The sequence below is a fragment of the Punica granatum genome, chromosome 6 (genome assembly GCF_007655135.1).
Source record: "Punica granatum isolate Tunisia-2019 chromosome 6, ASM765513v2, whole genome shotgun sequence".
Classification (NCBI taxonomy): domain Eukaryota; kingdom Viridiplantae; phylum Streptophyta; class Magnoliopsida; order Myrtales; family Lythraceae; genus Punica; species Punica granatum.
This window is the reverse complement of record NC_045132.1, coordinates 1,529,576-1,551,271: the sequence shown is the minus strand read 5'-3', so window position 1 is coordinate 1,551,271 and position 21,696 is coordinate 1,529,576. Positions and strand designations below refer to the sequence as shown.

General features: G+C 38.6%; 4 protein-coding genes across 4 annotated transcripts; 2 read left to right on the top strand and 2 right to left on the bottom strand.

The window, feature by feature from the left end:
* Positions 1-185: 185 nt before the first annotated feature.
* LOC116210240 (coatomer subunit zeta-3-like) lies at positions 186-2,717 on the bottom strand. Its single transcript, XM_031544092.1, has 6 exons — positions 2,563-2,717; positions 1,537-1,696; positions 1,013-1,160; positions 850-927; positions 629-713; positions 186-459 (listed from the first exon to the last, which is right to left on the bottom strand). Exons 1-6 carry the CDS (start codon positions 2,584-2,586, stop codon positions 400-402), a joined length of 555 nt encoding a protein of 184 aa, XP_031399952.1. The 5' UTR covers positions 2,587-2,717; the 3' UTR covers positions 186-399.
* A 914-nt stretch (positions 2,718-3,631) lies between these two features.
* LOC116210222 (mitochondrial carrier protein CoAc1-like) lies at positions 3,632-6,200 on the top strand. Its single transcript, XM_031544067.1, has 7 exons — positions 3,632-3,898; positions 4,119-4,204; positions 4,319-4,526; positions 4,662-4,791; positions 4,885-5,069; positions 5,440-5,559; positions 5,681-6,200. The coding sequence occupies exons 1-7, from the start codon at positions 3,704-3,706 to the stop codon at positions 5,756-5,758; spliced, it is 1,002 nt and encodes a 333-aa protein (XP_031399927.1). The 5' UTR covers positions 3,632-3,703; the 3' UTR covers positions 5,759-6,200.
* A 344-nt stretch (positions 6,201-6,544) lies between these two features.
* On the bottom strand, positions 6,545-7,612 carry LOC116210247 (EPIDERMAL PATTERNING FACTOR-like protein 1). The gene is made up of 2 exons (XM_031544100.1): positions 7,330-7,612; positions 6,545-6,895 (listed from the first exon to the last, which is right to left on the bottom strand). The coding sequence occupies exons 1-2, from the start codon at positions 7,421-7,423 to the stop codon at positions 6,588-6,590; spliced, it is 402 nt and encodes a 133-aa protein (XP_031399960.1). The 5' UTR covers positions 7,424-7,612; the 3' UTR covers positions 6,545-6,587.
* A 5,443-nt stretch (positions 7,613-13,055) lies between these two features.
* Positions 13,056-15,474, top strand: LOC116210212 (protein IQ-DOMAIN 1-like). Its single transcript, XM_031544057.1, has 5 exons — positions 13,056-13,349; positions 13,504-13,761; positions 13,852-14,046; positions 14,212-14,325; positions 14,566-15,474. Exons 1-5 carry the CDS (start codon positions 13,284-13,286, stop codon positions 15,202-15,204), a joined length of 1,272 nt encoding a protein of 423 aa, XP_031399917.1. The 5' UTR covers positions 13,056-13,283; the 3' UTR covers positions 15,205-15,474.
* Positions 15,475-21,696: the final 6,222 nt, after the last annotated feature.

Genomic DNA, 21,696 nt, shown 5'->3' with positions numbered 1-21,696 from the left:
AAATTTTCTGCCAAATCAATAACCTCACGCTTGATTCCTGCACTGCCCTTCAACTTTATCGGCTTAACCAATTAATTGTGGTCGGTTCATACCTAACTTGTAAGTATTTTACCCAGATCGGGAATCGGTATGTCATTGGTCGTCCCATGTTTGCTTCTACTTTTATTATGCAATAGAAAAAGGCAGTCAAGAAGCCATTGTGGCATCCAATAAAGCAAAAACCCATAGAAGCCCAAATGAAATGAGTAAAGATCACAATAATCCAATGGCTGTTTTGGAGAAAAGAATAAACCATCCCAAATCTGCAAGATATGGGAAGGAGAAGAAGATGAAAAAAGAATTACAATAACGCAAAGGGAGTGAACTTATTTATCCTCTTAAGTGATGAAAATCTCGGAATCAATTGAGAAGCGATCTCGTCAGATGCTCACGAGCTATGGCCAGAGCTTGGGTGATCGTCTGCAGAGTTCAAAAGGAAAGTATGCAACAGATCAATAAGAGTCGGTTCGAATGTCCAGTTGCAGAGAGATGTTAATCTTGCTGGGAATCTATTAGAGTTTCATCAATAGCCTTTTGCGCGATTGAGATTGGCCACAAGATAAATATCCAAGAGAGAGAGGTTCATCACCTGCTCAGACAAGGGTGCTCCAGAATCTGCGCTGTGGGCTGCAACTTTCGCCGCAATGGAAGTAGCATCTGTTTCGAGAATCATCCTACAAATAATCCAAGAAGATAGACAGAGATCAATTAATCTCGACACAATAAAGAAGTGACTCAGAATAGTTTTTATTCCAACTCGGCAGGAACAAGTAGCATAGGAGACCATCAGATTAAGGGATTAAGGCATACCCTCCATCAACGATCTCATCAAGGCACAAAAGAATTAGATCCAAGTTCTCAAGGGCCTCCCTTTTGTCGACATTATTCCTACAACAAAGAGATTTGAGAATAAGAGAAAGCAGTCAAAACAAGATACATACGATTACTAAAAGGAAAGCATCACTTGTAATACCTCAGGAGAAGGGCAACTGCATCAAAGAATCCCTGAAGCACGGCAGCTAATATGAGCTCATTTTCATCGTCTCCTCCAGTCACAAAGAAGTGCAGGTCCTGCACAAACTTGTAGATAACAATGTTGTTCTCGAACATTGCTATCTCAGCTGCAAATGAAAAGATATAGCTATACATTAGTCTCCTGAACTAGATAAAATGATCGATTACAAGCTCCAAGAGACGAGAAATCTTCAGCCCTTCCAAACTGCAAGGAAATGCATATCTTTTGGTCCAGCCATGGAACAATGGTTTATCTTTGCACCCTAAAGTTTTCTATTTGAATTCACATCTGACAATTATAAGCTCCACAGAGACCTCACTCCAGATATTTTTATGCTGACAATACTTATACTTTCATGATCAATGCATTTCTTCATGTCCAATAGCTTCAACCCGCAGGGCAGAAATTCAATCTTTCTCAATGAAAAGGAGACAAAGTCTGAACGTAAATGACTCAATGTATGTGTGATTATCCATACCCACCTTCTGTCCGAGCATTAGTCTTCAGAGTTTTGGTGAACACAGACTTCTCAAATGCTAATTTTGAGCTGTTAGTAGGCCAATCATCCGAGTAGTACTTGACAGCAACACGCTTCCCTTCAGAGTCCAGCAGAAGAATGTTCTTCACTGAAGGGCATGTATCCTATACACCGTAATCAAGAGATCAAATTAGACATCACATTCAAAGAGCAGAGAGAGGTAAATATGGAAGTATTGCCTGATAAGATGCACGCAGAGTTATCCAAAAAAACTATATAAACCAAAAGAAAATATCCACATCATCCCTAAAAATCGTTTCGCAATTCCCCTCGAATCTCTCGAAGGAATCAAGTTCATATACATACATATATATATATATATATATATATATATATATGGTGAAGAATCAAGTTCATTTCTTTCTAAATCACAACCCTTGGAAGCCCTCGAGCAAGTAACCATCGGACCAGGTAGTCCTAAAATGGCTGCTGAATATGAGCATGTCGGAGAGACAACCACAATACAGCTCTGCCGTCAATGTACTCTGCTAGAGAGATCTAACAAAGAAATCTGAGCTGCATAAGCCCTGCTTGTCCAATCGAATTAACAACAAACTTTTTTACATCACTGATCCTTCAGTGCACGGATCTAAACTCCAACACCGACTGTCCATTTGAAGATCCAACCAATCCTAAAATCTGCAATCGTGTAATTTCTCCCCGATTCTCCTCTCAATAAAATCCAATCCGATCAAATGAATAAATCCATTTCCCCGAACGGCATGGTCATGCCATCATCCACCATAATCAGCTATTCCGGAGTAACCCTCTATGCACTGGAATCAGCTGAGCAGATCAGTGTTGTTTTCCTCTTCGTTGTTCCATCCAAATCGAAGACTTGAGAAATTAAAATCAATTTTGCAAGCAATGTAAAGTTCCATACTTGCGAATTGCAGATCGAGATCTAATCCCACATACAGCATACGATTCGGCAGCAAAGAAGCTAAGAACAGAGAGACAGAGAGCTCACGCGAGACCCAGAGAAGTACGCCATGAGAACGCAGGGCCGGAGACAGGGGAAGGTTGCGAAGGGAGGTTTGCTTCTCAGTGTTGCAGTTTTTTCCCCCCGGAGAGACGACGGTGCGTTAATCCGAGCGGAAGGGTAGTTCTCACATTTTTATCATCTACTATCATATCATATGATATATTTTTCTAATTACAAAAGAGTCCCTAAACTTTTCTCATAATGTTACCCATATTTTGAAGAAATGATCATTCAACTTATAAGGTTGGAACAACCACTGGAATCATGAAATGTTCAATGAATAATTCAATCGACAATATCACGGGACATGCAACTCGCAACACAATTATTGGATTTATAATGTATCACGAACAAAAAATCAACGGATACCCGTATATATATAAAAGAGAGTTTTAATGGAATTGTGCGCGTCTTGCAATTATAACGATGACTGAGTGAAGCCAATATTTGCAGCCAATTAAAATCTATCTAGTCAATGAATTCCATAAAGATTCTTCTCATTCTTCTACTTGCCTCATAGCATAGTTGACGTTCAAGCAAAATTAGGGGTCTCTCTTGGATAGATATTTGGCAACTAATCCTCTTAATGGTATACGCCCCCCTGGCATCTTAGGCTAATTGCTGATCACCTGACTTTTGTCGAGGTTGCCCTTGAGGTCCGCTTGCTCTCGTAGCGCCAGGATGGTTGCCACCACTAAGCTTCCACATGCAACTTTGCAAACAATCAATTTTTGTCGCTGTCTTTAGACGTTCCCTTGAATCTTTTGAGCCGTCAGATCAATACTGATCCACTTCCAATATTGATTTGATGGCATAGAGATTTCAAGGGGCTGTCCCAGAAAAAGGGGGGACGAGATAAATTTTCCCTATTTTGGGGCACAGGTAAAAGAAAATATGAATTCTTTTACCAAAAAGAAAATGAGGGTTCAAACTGAAATTTCCCTGAACTCTCTTTTGCTAAAGTTTGCATGTCTTTCCCCAAATATCATCATGCCCCTACATTTCCTCTGCTACATATAGACGGAAATAAGCTTCAGTTTTTCTATTTGGGGAAATAAGCTTCAGTTTGTCTCTCTTCATATTTTCCTTGAAGATTCCTCACATCAAATCTGCATCTCTCTGTGTAATGTTGAGCTTTAATGGGGACTCCTCCTCCACCTTCAGGAGCAGGCGGGTTATTGATTTTTCGTCCGAGCATGGGACTGAGTATTTTGTTTATTCCTTGCCCATATGTGTCCGAGAGCTGATCGCAGGAGGGGCTGCTGGGGCTTTCACGAAGACCCTTGTGGCTCCCCTCGAACGAATCAAAATCCTCTTGCAGGTATGTCCTATTAGTCGTCTTTCATGTTGCTGGTATTTGTTTCTTGGGTTCCAAGCAAGAATCTACTTTGGTATAGCCTTGGCCATGTATTGTTAAGTATATACCGTGAATTGGCTGGAAAAAAATTTCTACCTGAAGGAACCTAGGCATGAACAACTTTATATATCTTCGGTACTTTTCTTTTACATGGCTCCTCAAGTAATGTAACTAACATTTGCAGATTAGATCGGAAGGCTTCCAATCGATTGGGCTATTCCCATCGTTCAAGAAGGTCGTTCAGAATGAAGGCATTCAAGGTCTGTACAGGTAAAGTCCATCAATTTGTAACCTTCTTTCCATATTGAAAAACCAATCTTCTTCATCTCTATTATTTGGCTCCCGTAAATAGTTCATTTGGTTCGGCACTTCAAATGGTTTCAGGGGGAACGGAGCTAGTGTGATTCGAATTATTCCCTATGCAGCATTACACTACATGACATACGAGCAATACAGGAGCTGGATTGTTAGCGAGTGTCCCTCCCTTGGAACAGGTCCTTCTATAGACTTTTTGGCCGGTTCTGCTGCTGGAGGAACTGCAGTTTTGTGCACTTACCCCTTGGATTTAGCTCGAACAAAGCTTGCTTATCAGGTGAGTAACGTATTTTTACCATGCTATGTGTGTGATCATTACTTTTGCATCAGAAGAAGGGAAAATTCTAGTGCAATTTTGATATCTAAAATTGTGATCAATCCGATGATTTACCTATTCATTATGCCTCGTCAGGTTAGGGCCCAAAAACATAGCTGGTGGTATGCCATAAGAAATCTGCGGTCACAACCACGTCAGAGGCTACTGGATGTCTTCCGGGAAGTTTACAGTGAAGGCGGAATTCGCGCTTTCTACCGAGGCTTCGGTACATAGGGCAAGTTAATTTGGCAGATCATTTGTGTTGTCCTTCTTTTGACTTTATAATCTGATGTGATTTTTGTTTTCATAACATACTCAGGTCCGACTTTTATTGAAATCCTCCTATACACGGGCTTGAAATACTATGTGTATGAGAAACTCAAGCAGCAGGTCCCCGAAGACCAAAAAGATTCCATCACAATACGGCTTTCTTGTGGAGCTCTGGCGGGGTTGTTTGGGCAGACCTTCACATACCCATTGGATGTGGTCAGGAGACAGATGCAGGTGCATATTATATAAGTCATCCCGACATTATCTCAACCTAACTTGGTCGATCTTTGTTAAGCCATGCAAGGATATGTTGCTTGGAGCTGGAATTCTAGTTTTAGTCAATCAGAACTGCAAATCATTATAAGCAAAAAGTGACTATGAATGGGATTGTAATTCACCTATCAATTCACCCATTTGAAGGAACTTTTATGAGGTCTATGTATAATATAGAGCTCGAAAAGCCGATTTACCAAAAAGGAGAGGCAACTGAAGGAACATTTTGGTTGTTGGATCTTACAGAGATGTTGAACACATATATTTGTTCATAAAAAGCAAATATGGAATTTATGTTACAGTGTTACCACCTTGTGTTTGTTTATTACAGGTTGAGAATGTGATGCACGGGAATTCCAGGTACAACAGCACTATGGAAGCGCTCACTTCTATCGTTCGTAATCAGGGATGGAGGCAGCTATACGCAGGCTTGAGCATCAATTATATCAGGGTACGAATGTTGAATACGAGGAGCTCTGCAGCTCGTTCCATTATACGGGGCTTGAAAAATCCTTTCTGTCGAATTCTGATCTGAAGGATTTGATCTATGTTCAATGATCTTTTCCATGCAGGCTGTTCCTTCAGTGGCCATCGGGTTCACAGCTTACGATGTAATCAAGTTGTGGTTACATTTTTCATCACAGGGCTGATGCTCCAATTCACCTTATAAGCAATTCCGCAGAGCAGTCTCTCACTACGACAAGAGCAATTGAGCTCTCATAGAAACTGCCGAACTTTTGATGCTTTAGCTATATATACATTAGGCCTATTCCTGTATGAGCAAAAGAAGAAACCAAATTGCAGTCTGCAGCTCCGAATGCAGGCTCACGAAGAGGAAATAACAATAAGAAACTTTCAGTCATCGAATTGTTTGAAGCATTTTTCTTATGGGAACATTGTAGTTATTTTGGAGGAGGCATCAGTAAAGAGCCTATGTTCCCAAAAGTTCAAATGGGCAGTTTCCTTTTTAAGTCACAAGTGAACTTCATTTATTATGCTCCATAGCATCTGAACTGAAGGATGTGAAAACTTGCCTGTTAAGGCTACAAACGCATCAAGTGGATATTAGTAGAAAATGTTTCTTTTTTTTCTTTTTATTTTCTTTATATATTCTTCTAGAAAATTTATTTTACTCAAAAGAAATTATGTTCATTAACTCAGTACAGATCTGATGCGTGAAGCACCCGAAGCATGTCCGTGGTTCCATATGTTATGAGCATGTTCTTTCGACGGACAGAATTCCGATATCAGCATTGTTCCTTATGAGTCGACTTCGAATCACAACTTAGACTATATTACGGAGCCATTCAGAAGTCAAAATATGTAATCAGATGGAGGGGAAAAAAAGATAGAAAGAAAGCTAAATCTTCTATTTAATATGTACAAAACTAGAAAATAAGAAACTAAAAAGAAAGAAACCAACTTAAGCCTAAATAGGAAGCAATTAGGAAAAAATTCGGTTCCATTGGATGTTGTTTGTCATGGGCTATAAAATGATGGGCCACATTTGCACTTCCACCCCTCAGGCTCGTAGTTCGTGTACTGAACCCGCATGTGGCCATGGCCAGTAGACGTGGCGGGAACTTGGGCGGGCTGGCACGGCGTGCACCCGGAGCACTTGTGCTCACAGCTCGGCGGGCTCGACCCGATCTTCATGGTCGCCACTAGTCCTCCTTGTTTCCCAAATATCGGTTCTTCTAATACTGCACCCATCTTCGTCGCAACTCTGTTCATGCTTCTTGTCATCGACCCTTCGGAGAGAGGCTGCAACGACTCTTGTCTCGTGCCTAATATCATAAAAAAGGATATCGGTTCACAAATCTATATATAAATAAATGGAATTTAAGTCGATGACATTAAATGAAACGATTTTATTACAATATACGGATACAAGTCATGGCAGGTGCTAACTTATCGTACCAGACTATGCTCGTATAATTCGAAACCGTAAATAGGAAAGGTAGAAGCTTATATTGGATTTCATAAACAAGTGACTTAATCACAAGCAAAAGCAAAAGCAAAAGCGAAAGTGTCGCTGAAAAACTAAGAATATGTACAAAATGAAAGTTTTAAAGTTAATAAATGCTAAAATCCATTGCAGTAATTAAAATCCATTGCAATAATTATGTTTCATGTGAACGCAGAAGAACAAAAAGGAATCGTACAAGCGCGGTATGTAAAATCCGAACAAGGGCGAAGATTTTCTTGACGAGTTGCTCACCGGAGTCAGTAGGGGCAATGTTCCTGCTTGTAGCAGAGGCCAAACTCAGCAGCAGCTGCAGAGCCAACAGAACAGACCAAACGCTTGTTTTCATTTTTTTCCTCAGTATCAGTATCGGATCCTCTCTAATGATGGTTATGATGATGATATGATAACTGTGTATGATTGTATGATGATGGGGTTTGGTGATTATATGATCGTCATTTGTTTATGGGGAGAGAGTGAGTTTGTAAGAGAGAGAGAGACTTGGTTTGGGGGGTTGAGGTGGGAAAGGCTTAGTGAGGATGATGATGATTGCTGAAGAGATACTATATATATATATATATATATATATACATATATACAATACACACAATACTAGAAAATTGCCCATTTCCCAAAAATTTCACAAATTTCTTTATGATTATTTTTTTGAATAATTTTCTAATAATATTCTTCTTCTTCTTCTTCTTCTTCTTCTCTTATCTTATCAGACTGAAAATCTTGTAATTGGTGGATGGAAGCAGTAGCAGAGACTGGGGAAAGAGAGAGAGAGAGGAAGAGTTACATTTACATTGCTTCACGAGCAAAAGCAAGATGTTCTGCACAAAAGTTCTTTTTCTTCCTTTTGTCAAGCACAGCTGATGTTGATAATGCAATGGGGGCTCCCTCCTCCTCCAGTCCTCACCTTGACAAGTCAAGATTAAAAAACATTGTTCTCGACTTCTTGTTCTTCGGTTTATCTAGAAGATTGAAATCGGATGTTCGAGATCATATAAGTGTAAAGACCATTATTCCTACAGCATTGAGAGCAATGCTTAAATAGTTCTCCGAAGATGAGAAAAGACAATGTGTTGATGGACATTTTATGTTGGACGACATTGTGAAACTAGAAATATATTCACGGTAATCGTGTGTAGCCTGAACCGTACAACTATCTCCCGTGCTTTGGAAAAGGAAATGAAACCGCTTTAATTGATCTTGAACTATATTGAGTGAATTTGAGAGCGAACATTCTTCACGTACTGATCTAGATGTTTTTTAAGTCGCCACATTGTGCACTTTCAAGGTCGATGGACAACAATCAATGGTTGTTCATAAATGAATGGTTTTTGGACCGAAAAAGGGTCGGATGTTCAAGCTCTTTTGTCAGTATTTGTCATTAAAAAAGATGCAGCTGTTGCAAATATGCCACGCGACGCTGTTTCAGCAACGAGCCGCCACGAGAATAAACCAAGATGTAACATGAGGAGAGACCCCGTAGCCGCGTATGATCTCGGTTGATCCAAGGCAGGCCAGCTCCTCTCTTCATCCCTTTCTAGGATCCTACCAAAAATGCAAAAATCTTCCAGATCTCAGCAGAACTGATATTCAAACTGGACTGGACACTGGACAGTGTGATTGATTGAGCCTTGCAAGTTTTGACTCGCACAGTGCTTTGTCAATGGCAGATTTCAAATGTCATGTTATTTCAAACATTGCCAATAGAATTAGTTGTGATATATGCAGATTTTGGGAGGTCTGAGGATGAATAATAATAGTAGTAGTGGGGAGAAGCTGACAGTCTAAAGAAAATCTTGCAGTCTTGCATAGACTGCAGGGCCACACAAACTTCATCATTCCTGAAAAAAGGAAGGGAAGAAGAAAATTTCCAGTGGGCAGAGCAGAGCGCAAATTTATTCCCTCTTCATAAATAAAAAAGTCAGAGGTGCAGTTAATTTATTGTGCTAGTCAATTATTTATTTATGATGAAAAAAAGTAGGGTAGAGAAAATTAGTTGAAATTAGTTTAAGGATGTTTTGGATTGCCGGTCATGACGGGTTATGGAGAATTTTTATATAATTTATATAAAAACCTCTCCATAACCCATTCATTCATAACTTGTAATCTAAACAACCACTAAGTAATAAAGGGTATTATTAGAGATGGTCAAATCTACTTAAAAAAAAAAAACTGGTTGGTGGGGTACAAAGCATGTCAGCAGCAACCTAATGCACCTTCCATCATCCTTGAGAAAAAAGTTTCTTCACAAAATGAATTAATTTTTGTTTTTAGCTAATGGTGTATGAAAGACCCAATATTTGAAACAAATTAAAAATCCGTCTTATTATGTTAATGAGGGGCGTCGGATGATGATATCAACAGAAGTCGGGGTGGTCACTACTAATCAAAGAACTACACCTTAACGAATTAAGGATTTAACTAAAAGATAGAGAAAGGTAAAGATTTGTCTTTCTTTTTTCCTTATTTTCAAATAACTGAAACTTTCAGAGTATTTTTGATCGATAGCAAATGGTGGACCCTTTTGCGAGGTTAGCTAGTCCCATTTGTTTTTCGCAATCGGTCAGCCCGAACTAACCTGGGGACTTCACATTTTTCGTGTTTCTTTTTTGTGATACAGAACTGTATGGATGGCTCACAGTGACATGTAATGGCACGGAAGTGATATTGCAAACTCGCAATAGAAATGCCACTTGTGGGTGAAAAAGAAAACAGCTTAGAGGACAAGGGAGGGAGATGTTGGATCAAGTGAAAGAGAGGAAGACAAAAGCCAAGAGAGGTTGACATCCAAGAAAAATAGGTAACAGAAGAGGGTAAAAGTAAAACCTAATAAGAACAGAAGAGAATTTAATGGCCCAATGGAAAGGTTATGGTTGATGAGCTGTTGTAGGTGAACCGTGTAAGCAAATTCCTTCTTCATGATTTGCACATTTCAATGGCTTCCTCTCTGGCTCTCTCTGCTAAAATTGGTAGTGGTACTATTGAGGCTGTTATACGTCACCGGGAAAGGTCAGAAATACTGCCTAAAGGAAGAATTTTAGTTTTCGAGGCAAAAAATGGAAAACGATAAAAGAGGAAAAAGAAAAAAAAAAAAAAGAAAGAAAGAAAGAAAGAGAACATATATAAAAGAACCGCAATCTGTGGAGTGGCTGGAAATTGCACTGTTAGGACAGACTTTAGATGTAATACTACTGTAGGAGTTGGAAATCCACATAAAGCATTTTCATGGCAAAAAAAAAAAGGGATATTTGAATGAGAATTAGTCTTAATCAATAAGTTGAGAATATCTTGCGAATTTAAGAGTTTTTTTTATTTTTTTTGGAGAAGTGTTGATGTATTTCATTTATGCAATCGATATTTACAAAATCAGTATGAACAGCTTAATTATCAAACCATCTAATTGGCACTTAGGTTCAACCTGACAGCTACACTAGATTTAGCAGCTCTGTAATCAATATTTGGCAATCTCTCTCTTTTACAGTAGTGATGATTTTCCTAACTAAAAAGGATAGAGAGCCTATAGATTTCCTAAAAAAAAACCCGCGCATTCCTTTCTCTCCGTATCCAGTAAACATAGTGCGGCCGTAAAAACTTCAAGATGACAGCACCCGATCTTCTCCCTTTGAGTGAAATAAATCCATTCCGACTCAGATCATCAGTCCACTCCCGTTCTACAGATAGATGACATGATCAATTCAAGAATCATTTAAATCCAATGAGTTGCTCAAGAATCGTTTAAGAATCCAAATTCCAAATGAAAAACAAATTACCCTTTTTTTTTCTTTTTGAAGTTTGGGAAAGCAGAAAAAACCTCTAAAGTCCTGCCCGGTCGTCCTATTTTCCCCCTTGTCCACTTTCTCTTTCAAGTTTTAACAGAAAACGGTCAGAAGAAGAACAGTCTTGTGAATGCGTTCTTTTCTTCTTTGAATCTTGCGTGTGGCAGTTTATGTCCGCAGCTCATGGAAGAATCACTGCTAATTTGGTACCGTTATTATTCCAAGAACTGGAGAATTATGTACGACTTGAATGGGAGAAGGTTCGGACCCAGCTTAGCATGAGTCCATCTGAGTCGGGGGTAAACGGTGCGAACCCAGCAGCACATGCTCACTGAATTCGGACGGTCCTCGGTTGATGAAAGGCTTGATGGATATGCCGACCTCCTCAGTAGCGCGTCCCACGTTGAGTATGTTAGGCTCGAAGTATTATTTATATGAAGCTAATAAAATGGAAATATAAAAAGCCAACCTGATCATGGGCTGGGCTTTGTTGTGCCGAGGTTGAGCCTGATTTGCCCGGGCCCAATTCCACCCGAAATGAAACCTTTTGTTTCTTCAAACAACAGCTTCCGATTTTAATGGGGGACTCATTTTTTATTTAAGCTCGTTTTAGCCCGACAACTCCCTTATCCTGAGTCTTGACTGACACTAACTAAAAAACAAAAAGAGTCCTGATTGGAATGACGAAATTGAGGAACAATTTTTTTTTCTTTTGTTGAAATACGAGGCGTAGCCCAAATGCATTAATAAAAAATTTAGAATACAGAGACGGGACATAGTGACCCTGCGACATCGTTGAAGATCAAATGATCAAGTTCAATAGGACAACTAATGAGCCTATGAATTCCGAGAGGAAGCGTTAGAACATGATTCGCTAGTCAATAGGCACGCGTGTTGCCTACACGCTAGGTATAGTCAATCACTACTGACCAATTAATGTTGAACAAGGATCAAATATCACTCACAATAGTCGCATTACAGCCCTCCCGCTCACATAAGTGTAAGAGACGTGGAACTAATTGAGAGTTCATCTCAAGCACCAACTTCCTTCCCTAAGCTCATAGGATATTTCGAGACCATTTTTAACAGCCCATAATTTCGCAAGAATAGAGGTTGCGATTGTGATGTTGTGCACAAAACCCCCAAGCCACCTACCATTCTTGTCACGGAGTAAACCCCCAACCCCCGTGGCACTTGGGTTCCCCTTCACAGCTCCATCGATGTTCAGTTTTAGCTCTGCATCCTTCATCCAATTAGTTTCCAATCTCGAGCCTTCTAATCTGTGTGTGCATTTGTACAAGGGTTAGACTAAACAAACCCATGCACCACTTTAAAGATCATTACAGCACTTTCGAGAGGCGGGGCGAACTGGGGCTCGAAGATGGATTTATTTTGCCAACCCTAGAACAACCAACAAGCCACTTCGAAGATAAGTACCCACGAGGTTCCCTATGGACCCAGATGTGAGCAAGACAAGTTTTTGATTAACCATTGTTCCCTACTGTCAAGAAAAAAAGATTGGTGCAAGTTGTTTGGGAGTAACTGCCTCCGTGATCTTGCAGCGTGCACACAGTCTCTTACAACATGTAGAATGGTTTCTTGACTTGTCCCGCAAAGATGACAGAGATCACAATTAGTGAGATCTCGTCGCATGCGCATATCGTTCGTTAAAAGTCTTTCGTGTTCTAACAATTCACAAGACGATTCTTATCCTTTGAGGGCCACGTCACTTCCATATCAATTTCCAAAACACTCATTCCCCTGCAATATCCTCACTATTGAACGAGCTTATTAATAAGAATTGAACTCAAAATCTCTCGATAGGGGTCGAGGTTAATGAAGCCAGGGAAGTGGTTACCATTGCACACATTTCAAACAAGCTTCGTACTTTAAGGCATAAAAGTCTTCCAATCCATATGGCACTTAGACATCAGATCCATAGTTTCTGGCCAACAAAGGAGTATTTATTATTTAATGACCAACGTTCTCGAATTAATTAATTGATTAATTAATCAACTTAACAAAAATTAAACATAAGAAAAAAATTGATGAGTTATTTAATAATAAAGTAATTTATCGAAGGAATAAATCGGAAAGGGACGGCGGGGTGGGGGGAAGCTTCTTTTCTCTTCTTTTTCTTTTTGGCCAGGCATTGAAAGCAAAAGTAAGAAAGTCTTTGTTAGGGTGTCCGTTAACATTCAATTGTCCACTCCTCTGTTGTCTCCTGTTCCCACTTTCCTCTTCCAAATTCGAATTTCAAATCCCATCTCTCCCCTCCCTTTCCTCTGCTTTCTCTCCCAATCACTGCTCTTTCAGCTCCTCCTCCTCCTCTGCACCTCTGCACTCCCACTCCACTCAATTCAATCTCTCTCTCTCTCTCTCTCTCCGTGTTTCAGTTTGCTTGTGTCATTCAGTTTGATGGGTGCTTCAGGGAAATGGCTGAAATCACTCATCTCCCACAAGAAGTCGCCCCAAAGCGACCCAGTAAGCTCTCTCTGCCGGAACTCAACTTAAATTTCGAGATCATTTTGGTTATTTGAGAAGCCGAGGATCGAATCTTTGGAGGAATTGAGCTTTCCGTGCACCCTTTGTGGATTTGAGTACTGATGTATTGTCGCGGGTGTTCGTCCTTTTGCAGGAAAACGCGGGGCTTGCGGAGAAGGGCAAGAAGAAATGGAGGCTATGGAGGAGTGCTTCGGATAGCTTGACCTTGAACAAGGACCCGAAAGTAGGACCAATGGCTCAGTCTGAGCTGTCCTCATCCTCTTCCTCCTCCCATGATCCTGCATTGACCGCGGCAATGGCTACCCTGGCCCGGGCCCCTCCGAAGAACTTCATTGCCGTAAAGAGGGAATGGGCTGCCATCCGGATCCAAACCGCATTTCGGGCATTCTTGGTACAACCTAGTCTTTTTCCTTCTTGCCCTGTTTCCTTCTGTTCGGGAAAACAAAAAAGGATCTTTATCTTGCTGCTACGACGTCTACAGGCGAGACGTGCTCTGAGGGCATTGAAGGCAGTCGTTCGGATTCAGGCGATATTCCGAGGCCGACAAGTCCGGAAACAAGCTGCTGTGACCCTACGGTGCATGCAGGCTCTTGTACGGGTTCAGGCTCTGGTCAGGGCACAGTGCTCGGGCATGTCTTCAGATGAAAGGAAGCCCGATCCAATTAAGCAAGCAGAGGTACTAGGCTATTGCCGCGTTAGATATGAGATTCCATTTCGATCCGTTTCCATTTTCATTCGTACTTCATACGTAAAATTATCGTAATTGGCCACGCCTAATTGACCCGACTTATTCCAGCATCATGATTAAAGCTTACTATTTTGTTAACATGAAATTTCTCAGCAAGGATGGTGTAATAGCCCGGGAACTCTTGAAGAAGTGCGCTCGAAGCTGCAGATGAGGCAAGAAGCAGCCATCAAGAGGGAGAGAGCAATGGCTTACTCCCAATCCCAACAGGTAATAATACTCGGTAAACTCCAAGCTGGAGGCTCGGAAAAACGAATAAAATTGTCGCGATAATGAATCTGCGAAATTGAGAATTCTTCTGGCTTGTAAGCAATAATTATTGCCCGGTTGTCACTTAGAACGATAGATGAGTTGTCAGGCGAAATTGCAGATATTTCTGATTACATTTTTCCCGGAAATTTATTGACTTGCCAACGAAATGTGATCCTCTGGTGAAATTCTTGATGCCAGCAATTGAGATCTGGTGCCAGCCCGATGAGAGTTAACAAAGCAGCGTGTCCGCTAAGGAATCAACAGTTTGATAAAAATGGTGGCTCGGATTGGAGCTGGTTAGAGCGCTGGATGGCATCGAAACCGTGGGAGAACCGGTTCCTGGCGGAGAGAACTGGAGACTTCTCGACTGGTTCCCATTCCCTTTCTTCCGAGTTCGACTCAGTGAAGGTGAGACGGAACAACATGACCACCAAAGTCTCCGCTGCTAAGCCTCCATTTCTAGGACCAATCACAAGCTCCTTTTCCGACCCCATCTCGGGATCCGTCTATGGTGAAACCTCAACATCGACTTCAACATCAGAAGCGTCCCGCACTCCAATGACCGGGGAAAGTACTCTGGAAAAGCCGGGATATATGTATCTCACCGAGTCATCTAGGGCTAAGCTAAGGGCATATAAGTATGCCAATCTTCACAACATGAGGAGCCACTTAACGGCAGATTCCCAATTTTGCAACAAATCGATGGCCCTATCTTCCTGTGGGGACACAAGGAGCATTGCGGACTCGAACCCGAACCCTTTGGTGTTCTTCTCGCAGGATCTCTACCCGGCTCAGCATTCAGAAGGGCAGATCTGTACTAGTAACCGAAGATTCTAATGAGTGTCTGCTTATGTCGCGAGTTCAACAGCTTGTTGTGACTAGAAACCTCGACCGACAGGTTTTATTGTATTTTTAGTTCCGAAGTGTTGGATGAGTAACCCGTATAGGTATAGAATCACACAATCATTGGATTGTTACTGATGAGTGGTATTATATGAACTTATTTTTCAAGAGAGTTGTCCATCTTTCGGGTTTTTCGTATCTGTTGACAGAACTTAATGTAACATTTACAAAGCAAAAGAGGTTTGTGTTTGGATTGTTGTACGATGATTCGTGAAGTGCTTAATTCCTAATATGAACGCTCGGTCCTTGAACTTTTGTTGTTCTCAGTTTAAGTCCCTCTAATTCAACTTTGTCTAATCAAGAAGAATCTAATTTGATCCCTCCCATTTTGGATTCCGTGGAAATTCCACTCACACTAAGGCATGATATCTCCTCACTTAACAGCCACTAGTAAGCGTAAGGCGCGGCGATCCGGCTGCTGGGAATGCAGGGGCGTGGTGCCTTCACGGCACCCACATAAGTCTAAAAGTTGTTAGGCCTCGATTGAGAAACCCATTCAATTGTTGCAACCTCAATGGCTTAGTTAAGTATTGTCTGAGCAAGCCCGTGAAATCTAAATTTAAGATTTTTTGACGTCAAGCTAGGGCAAGGACCCCCGATCGAGGTCGTTGGGTTTATCTGTCAGTTGAGATGTACTTGTTCTATGTGTCACGATGAGTGAGGCACACTAAGATATATTTGAAACAAAAGCAAATTGACAAATGTCGCTACTTTAGAACTATAAGAGCAATCACGTTTTTCCCGCGTACCCAGAATGAACAAGTGTAGAACCCAATTTTGTTGAGGTGTCATATATCTCCTTCAAGGTACTATCTTGTCATATTTTAGAATTATTGTTATTCTTCTCGATAGAATATTGCTTTTCATGAAAATATGTCACAACCGAACGTCAGTTGCTGCGGTCTCTACGAGCTCCTGTTTATGATATGAATCAAATTAGAATCTTTTTCTTTTTATTTTTCTTTTTTCCGCAACGAGAATTTCATTATGCAGAATTTCATGAAAAAAAAGTACCCAAAAAGAATAGAAAATTACCAACATGAGTTGGTTCAAGCAGTTCGGCGTTTATTCCGCTTAAGCAAGGTCTCGAGTTCAAGTTCTCGTGAATGCAGAAAATTGACGTTGGGAGAGTTTTATCCTTTAGTGGGTCTACCCGGCTGATTTACTGGATTAGTTGAAGTCCAATTGAGCTTCCGGATATCAAACTTCACACCGAAAAGAAAAAGAACAGAAAATTAATACGGAAAACTTCAAATAGTGAAAAGAGAATCTCACTCAATCGATAAATATTCGTTTAAATAGTAAAGACTATCAATTAGTGTGATTGATAATAACATCACATTAATGTGTCTGTTTGTGTGTATGTGTTTTGGCGCCCCCACCGGCAGGGGACCAAGGAATCCTGGTCTCTTTCTCAAAATTTTCAGTAATATTACCTCAAATATGACGTGATAAAATACCAAATTAGTTTGCAAAAAAATGAGTGGATGGAGCGTTAATCACATATGTAAGTGCTATAATTATTGTTAGCATTTTATGGGTTATATATTACTCATTATATCGGAAGTAGAGTAGTTATGAATTTCACGTTTCCAGGTTCCAGCAGAGAAAAGAAACAACAATGGAAAATAGAAATTTAAAAAGTAAAATTGACCAACGTGAGTTGGTTTAAGTGATTCGGCGCTTGTTCTCCTCAAGTGAGATCTTGGGTTCGAGTCTTGTAGATGGAAAAAATTCACGCTAGGAGAGCTTCACTCCTTAGTGAGCCGACTCAACTTAACTAAATTAGTCGGGCTCATCGAGCTTCGGATACCAGGGTTCGCACTGAAAAAAGTAAAATTGACAATAAGGAGAAAAAAAAAAGAAGGATTCGATATCTACTTCCCATGAGTTATTATGGATTCAGTATTGTGAATAAAGAAGATTTTGCGATTGAGATTTGGAGAGTTTTACCTCTTATTGAGCTAATTAGGCCTACTAGAATTTGGATGTGAAAGGCCCAAGCCCTACTAGACTTTTATATATCGAGTGGTGTACACTAAAAAAATAATTTTTATTTTTAAAAAAAAAAGATACGGGCCAAATCAGTTATGTAGCAAATAAAATCGACCACAAAGCAAAATATTTCAACAGTTCAACAGTCAATTCACAGTTCTGCATGATGACCAGACACTTCAAGCAAGTGAAGGACAGCATCAGGGAGTCCGTTAGGGTTTGACTTCCTGAAACCGGCACGAGGATGACCGGGACGAGGCCCCGATCGGGCAAGAAATCAGGAATGGAACAGAAAGTTGTGAGCCTCTCGGTTTTGTTGATTTAGTTGGCAATCCTATTCTTGAAGAAGTGGGTGGGAAGGGAAGAAACATGAATCACATAAATTGATTCGAAACCATGAGCAATACCATAAAAAAACTAAACTGATATCATTAATTATATTCATCTGGTGCTTTATAAATAGCATGTAGGAACGTTTACCGTCCCTTCACAAGGGACCATGCGAGTAATTAAGGGACGATAGGATTTTCCGAGATAGTATAAGAAGTGGGATCATTTGGTTTCTTAGGAAATGGGGTACCTCTGTGGACTTACTTTCATGGGGAGCATGCCATGAAGAGAAGGAAGGATGGAAGTGGGGTCCATTGGATTGCCCATTTTCTTCTTGCCCTTCAATTAATGGGAGACACCAATTGTTTGTTTCATTTCCTTTTGAAGGTGCCAAAAATTTTTCATTTCTTTTGATGAAACTTTATATCAATACTTCTATCATTGATCCTCACTTTTTTTACATATGGGGTAGCAAAGATTTTGATTGGAGAAGAATTTCAGAGGAAAAGCTCGAGTTCTTCAATCATTGTCCTTCGCGATGCTGTCATATAAAAGATTGATGACAGAGGAAAAGATGCTCGCGTCACTGGTGATTTCTTTCGTACTTTTCAGAAGTTTAAATAAGTATCACATATAAATATTACTCAGTACGATCTACGTAGGTTGATTGAGGTGATTCAGTGTTTGTTTTGCTCAAATAAGGTTTCGGATTCATGTAAAAAATCCACTATGGAAGAACTTTACCTCTTAGTGGACCGACCTGACTCGACTGGATTGATTGAGATTCAATTGAACTTTCAAATATCATGATCCATATCGTAAAAAAAAAAAAATTACTAGGTACGTAATTCTCTTCCTCATGCATCATATTTCAGAAATTGGAATTCATAAAATCGATTGAGTGAGAGACAAAATGTGAAATGTTTGTATATTCAAATCGTCACTCTGATAGCATATAATTACATGACACGTGTAATTACAGAATGACAATGTTGGAAGTGAAAGCAAGAAATGCAATTATATGGGATGAATATATATATATATATATATATATATATGAAATTGACCCGTACCAAAAACCTACTTTTATCCTCAAAGAGAGGACAAAGAATTTACCAATGCCCTAGAATTTCTTTCGAGGAGAACTTGGCCCATTAATTCCTATATCAGCAATGTGGGAGAGAAGATAAAAGAGAACAAGAATCTCCCCACAGCTTCTGTCCTCTGATGGCTCAACAAATAAAGCAAACATGTCCTGCCCATGTATTAATTGTTGCATGTGCATCAATTAATTAATAGATCCCAAGCACAAAGAACCCAAAAAAAAAAAGAGGGAAAAAAATCTTATTGTTTTTGTTTTTTTTTTTTACAGTTCATCATTTCCTTTTTCTTCCATTGAAAGCATTCCAATACAAGCCCTCACTCAGTACTTTGTGGTTGTTGGGCGATTCTTGGACACTTCAAAGTCAAGAAGGAGAAAAATCTTGATGCTTTACAACCTGTGTAAATATTCTTCATTTGTTGCGCAATTAAATGCAAAGCATCGTCTATCAAGTCTGTCAGTTCTCATTATTTCATTCATATTATTCAGTCATATGACTAGATTATTAGAAAGAATAAGAAAAGCCTGAGATTCTTCTAATGGGATCAAAACCAACAATTATATGCAACCTGAACCAAGCCTATGGGATGACAATAAGAAGATATGCGTAATGAATAATTTTATCCAGTTTCGACCTTATCTCTTATAGGAGGTTGAGGGACAACCGACTATTTCGAGAGAAGTTCCACAGCATTCAGTGGCTAGATATAAATGACATCGCATCTGTTTGATTATTTTTATCTCCTATAGCTAGCCTGATGAATTGGTCCTTTTTCCATTTAAATAATATATTTTTATGAGATTAGACCTTCAAACAAATTATTGTTATTATTATTAGTACTAGGTGCTGCGACATGCCCAAATTTTCTTTCCTTTTTTGTCTTTTAATTTCAAAAACTATATTATTTCAAATATTTCTTTTAAACTTTCAACCTTTTACTTGTGTCCTTCTTCTCTTATTCCCAATTAAATTCTTTACTTATTTTTCTCCATACTTTATTTAGGTCCTCAAGACTATGTCCTCTTTATTTTGCAAAGATGTTTGATTAAAATAGTTATAGTTTGTTATCATTTGAACATTTTTTTACAACATTTCTGATAATAAATATAACAACCTCATCATTTAATTTCATATTATTCATATTCTATAATAATAAGTGCTTCCTATCTGAAGTACTTTCTATATTCTAAAATATTCAAAATGACCATAATTTTAAAATGTAAAAAGTTATCAAAATTATGAACTACGATAAATAATAGTTGCTGCGGAAATTATACATGTTCACAAGGACATATTAAAATGAATATCATTCTCTTTTCTAGCTAATTGCTAACAAAATATTTTCTTATCTGAAGATTATAATTAAGGAGATATCAAACTCCCTGGCCATTCGTGTGCTTGTTGGCTGGTCAAGAACTTTTAATGAATACTTATTAAAAAAAACGGAACTTTTAATGAAACTTTATGATTGTTCCGTTCCGAGCTCTATGACCAAAATAGATCAGCAAATTCAATTTTTTAATAAGATAACACACACACGCACACCCATATATATATATATATATATATATAGATGGATGAGAGAGAGGAGGAGAGTGGAGAAAAGATAAGGAGTGTGAGAGTGAGTGGTGGATAGTTTTTCTAGTCGTAGTTTTACCATTTTAACTTAGAATTAGTGGGTCTTGTTAATTGAAACATACTTATTATGGGCAGTTTTGAAAAGTGAACGTGAGATGAAAATGGGAGTCTCTCTTTATAATAGTATATAAATATATAGATTTAGGCGAAAATATTTCATATCATATATAGTATAATAAAATGTCCAAAATATGACCAGATGTGAAATGACTAAGAGATAAATAAATAGAATAAAACTGAAAGGCGAGCAGAAGATGACATTAGCAGTACGAATTAAGTTTGAGAATTTAACACAATAACTAAAAACAATATTAAAATAATAAATATAGTAGCATTTTAATTTTTAAATATTATTTACAGTGTATAGTGTATTATTTTAAATCTTTAAATTTTATATGATGAGAGTTATCAAAGGTAATAATCTAATCTGGATGTAAGATCAGTATAAACAAAAGTAATGCATGCGAATGTAAAATTAATAATTGCTTAACTTTACAAAAGTAATGGAATTTTTTCAGGTAAAATTTTGATACAATTTTTAATAAAATTTTAAAATGCGGAGCGCCGTGCGGGACAACTTCCTACTTGCACAATAGTCTGAATGCAAAAATTTGCCGTTTTCCTGGTTTTAGCTCATCGACTTTTCTGTGGTTTTTTTTTAGCTGGATACTTTTCTGTGTTATTGTGCTTGCCTAAAAAGTTGGATCTCTTTACAACTTGCATTTTACATTTTCGAAGTTACATGCATGTGCATAAATAATAATACAGTACAACTGCGATTCGATTTCTTCTCATCCCTTTGACATCTCTCCTTCAAGAAAATTTTAAATGGTCATACCTCTCAATAATTTGATGGCAATTGTTACAATTAATCAATTATAATATATAAAAACCGGGACGGAAAATGTGATTGCTTGACGTTAATGGATCTTTCATTATCAATTCAATGAATTTTTACTTTGTTTTATTTGTACTATATTCAATGAACCTTTTATATTTTTCCATATTATTTGTACATATTTATATATAATTATGAGTATTCTTGAAAAATCAAAAGTTTGTTTTCGATAATTTACAAAGACTCCTTGAAATACGAGATATCTTTCAAGTTCAATGCATGAAAATCCTATAAATAGATTATTTGAAAATTTATTTTGTGTAGTCGTTTTATTCGTTTTAATTTTCTTACTCTATTAAGTCCCAGATGATTCTTTGTATGTATTACAAGTTGAATTCTCTCTCTCGATACATATATATATATATATATATATATATGAATGTAGTGTTGTTCACAGTTTTTATAAGTCCAGAGTAGTATTCATTATATATATATATATATATATGAATGTAGTGTTGTTCA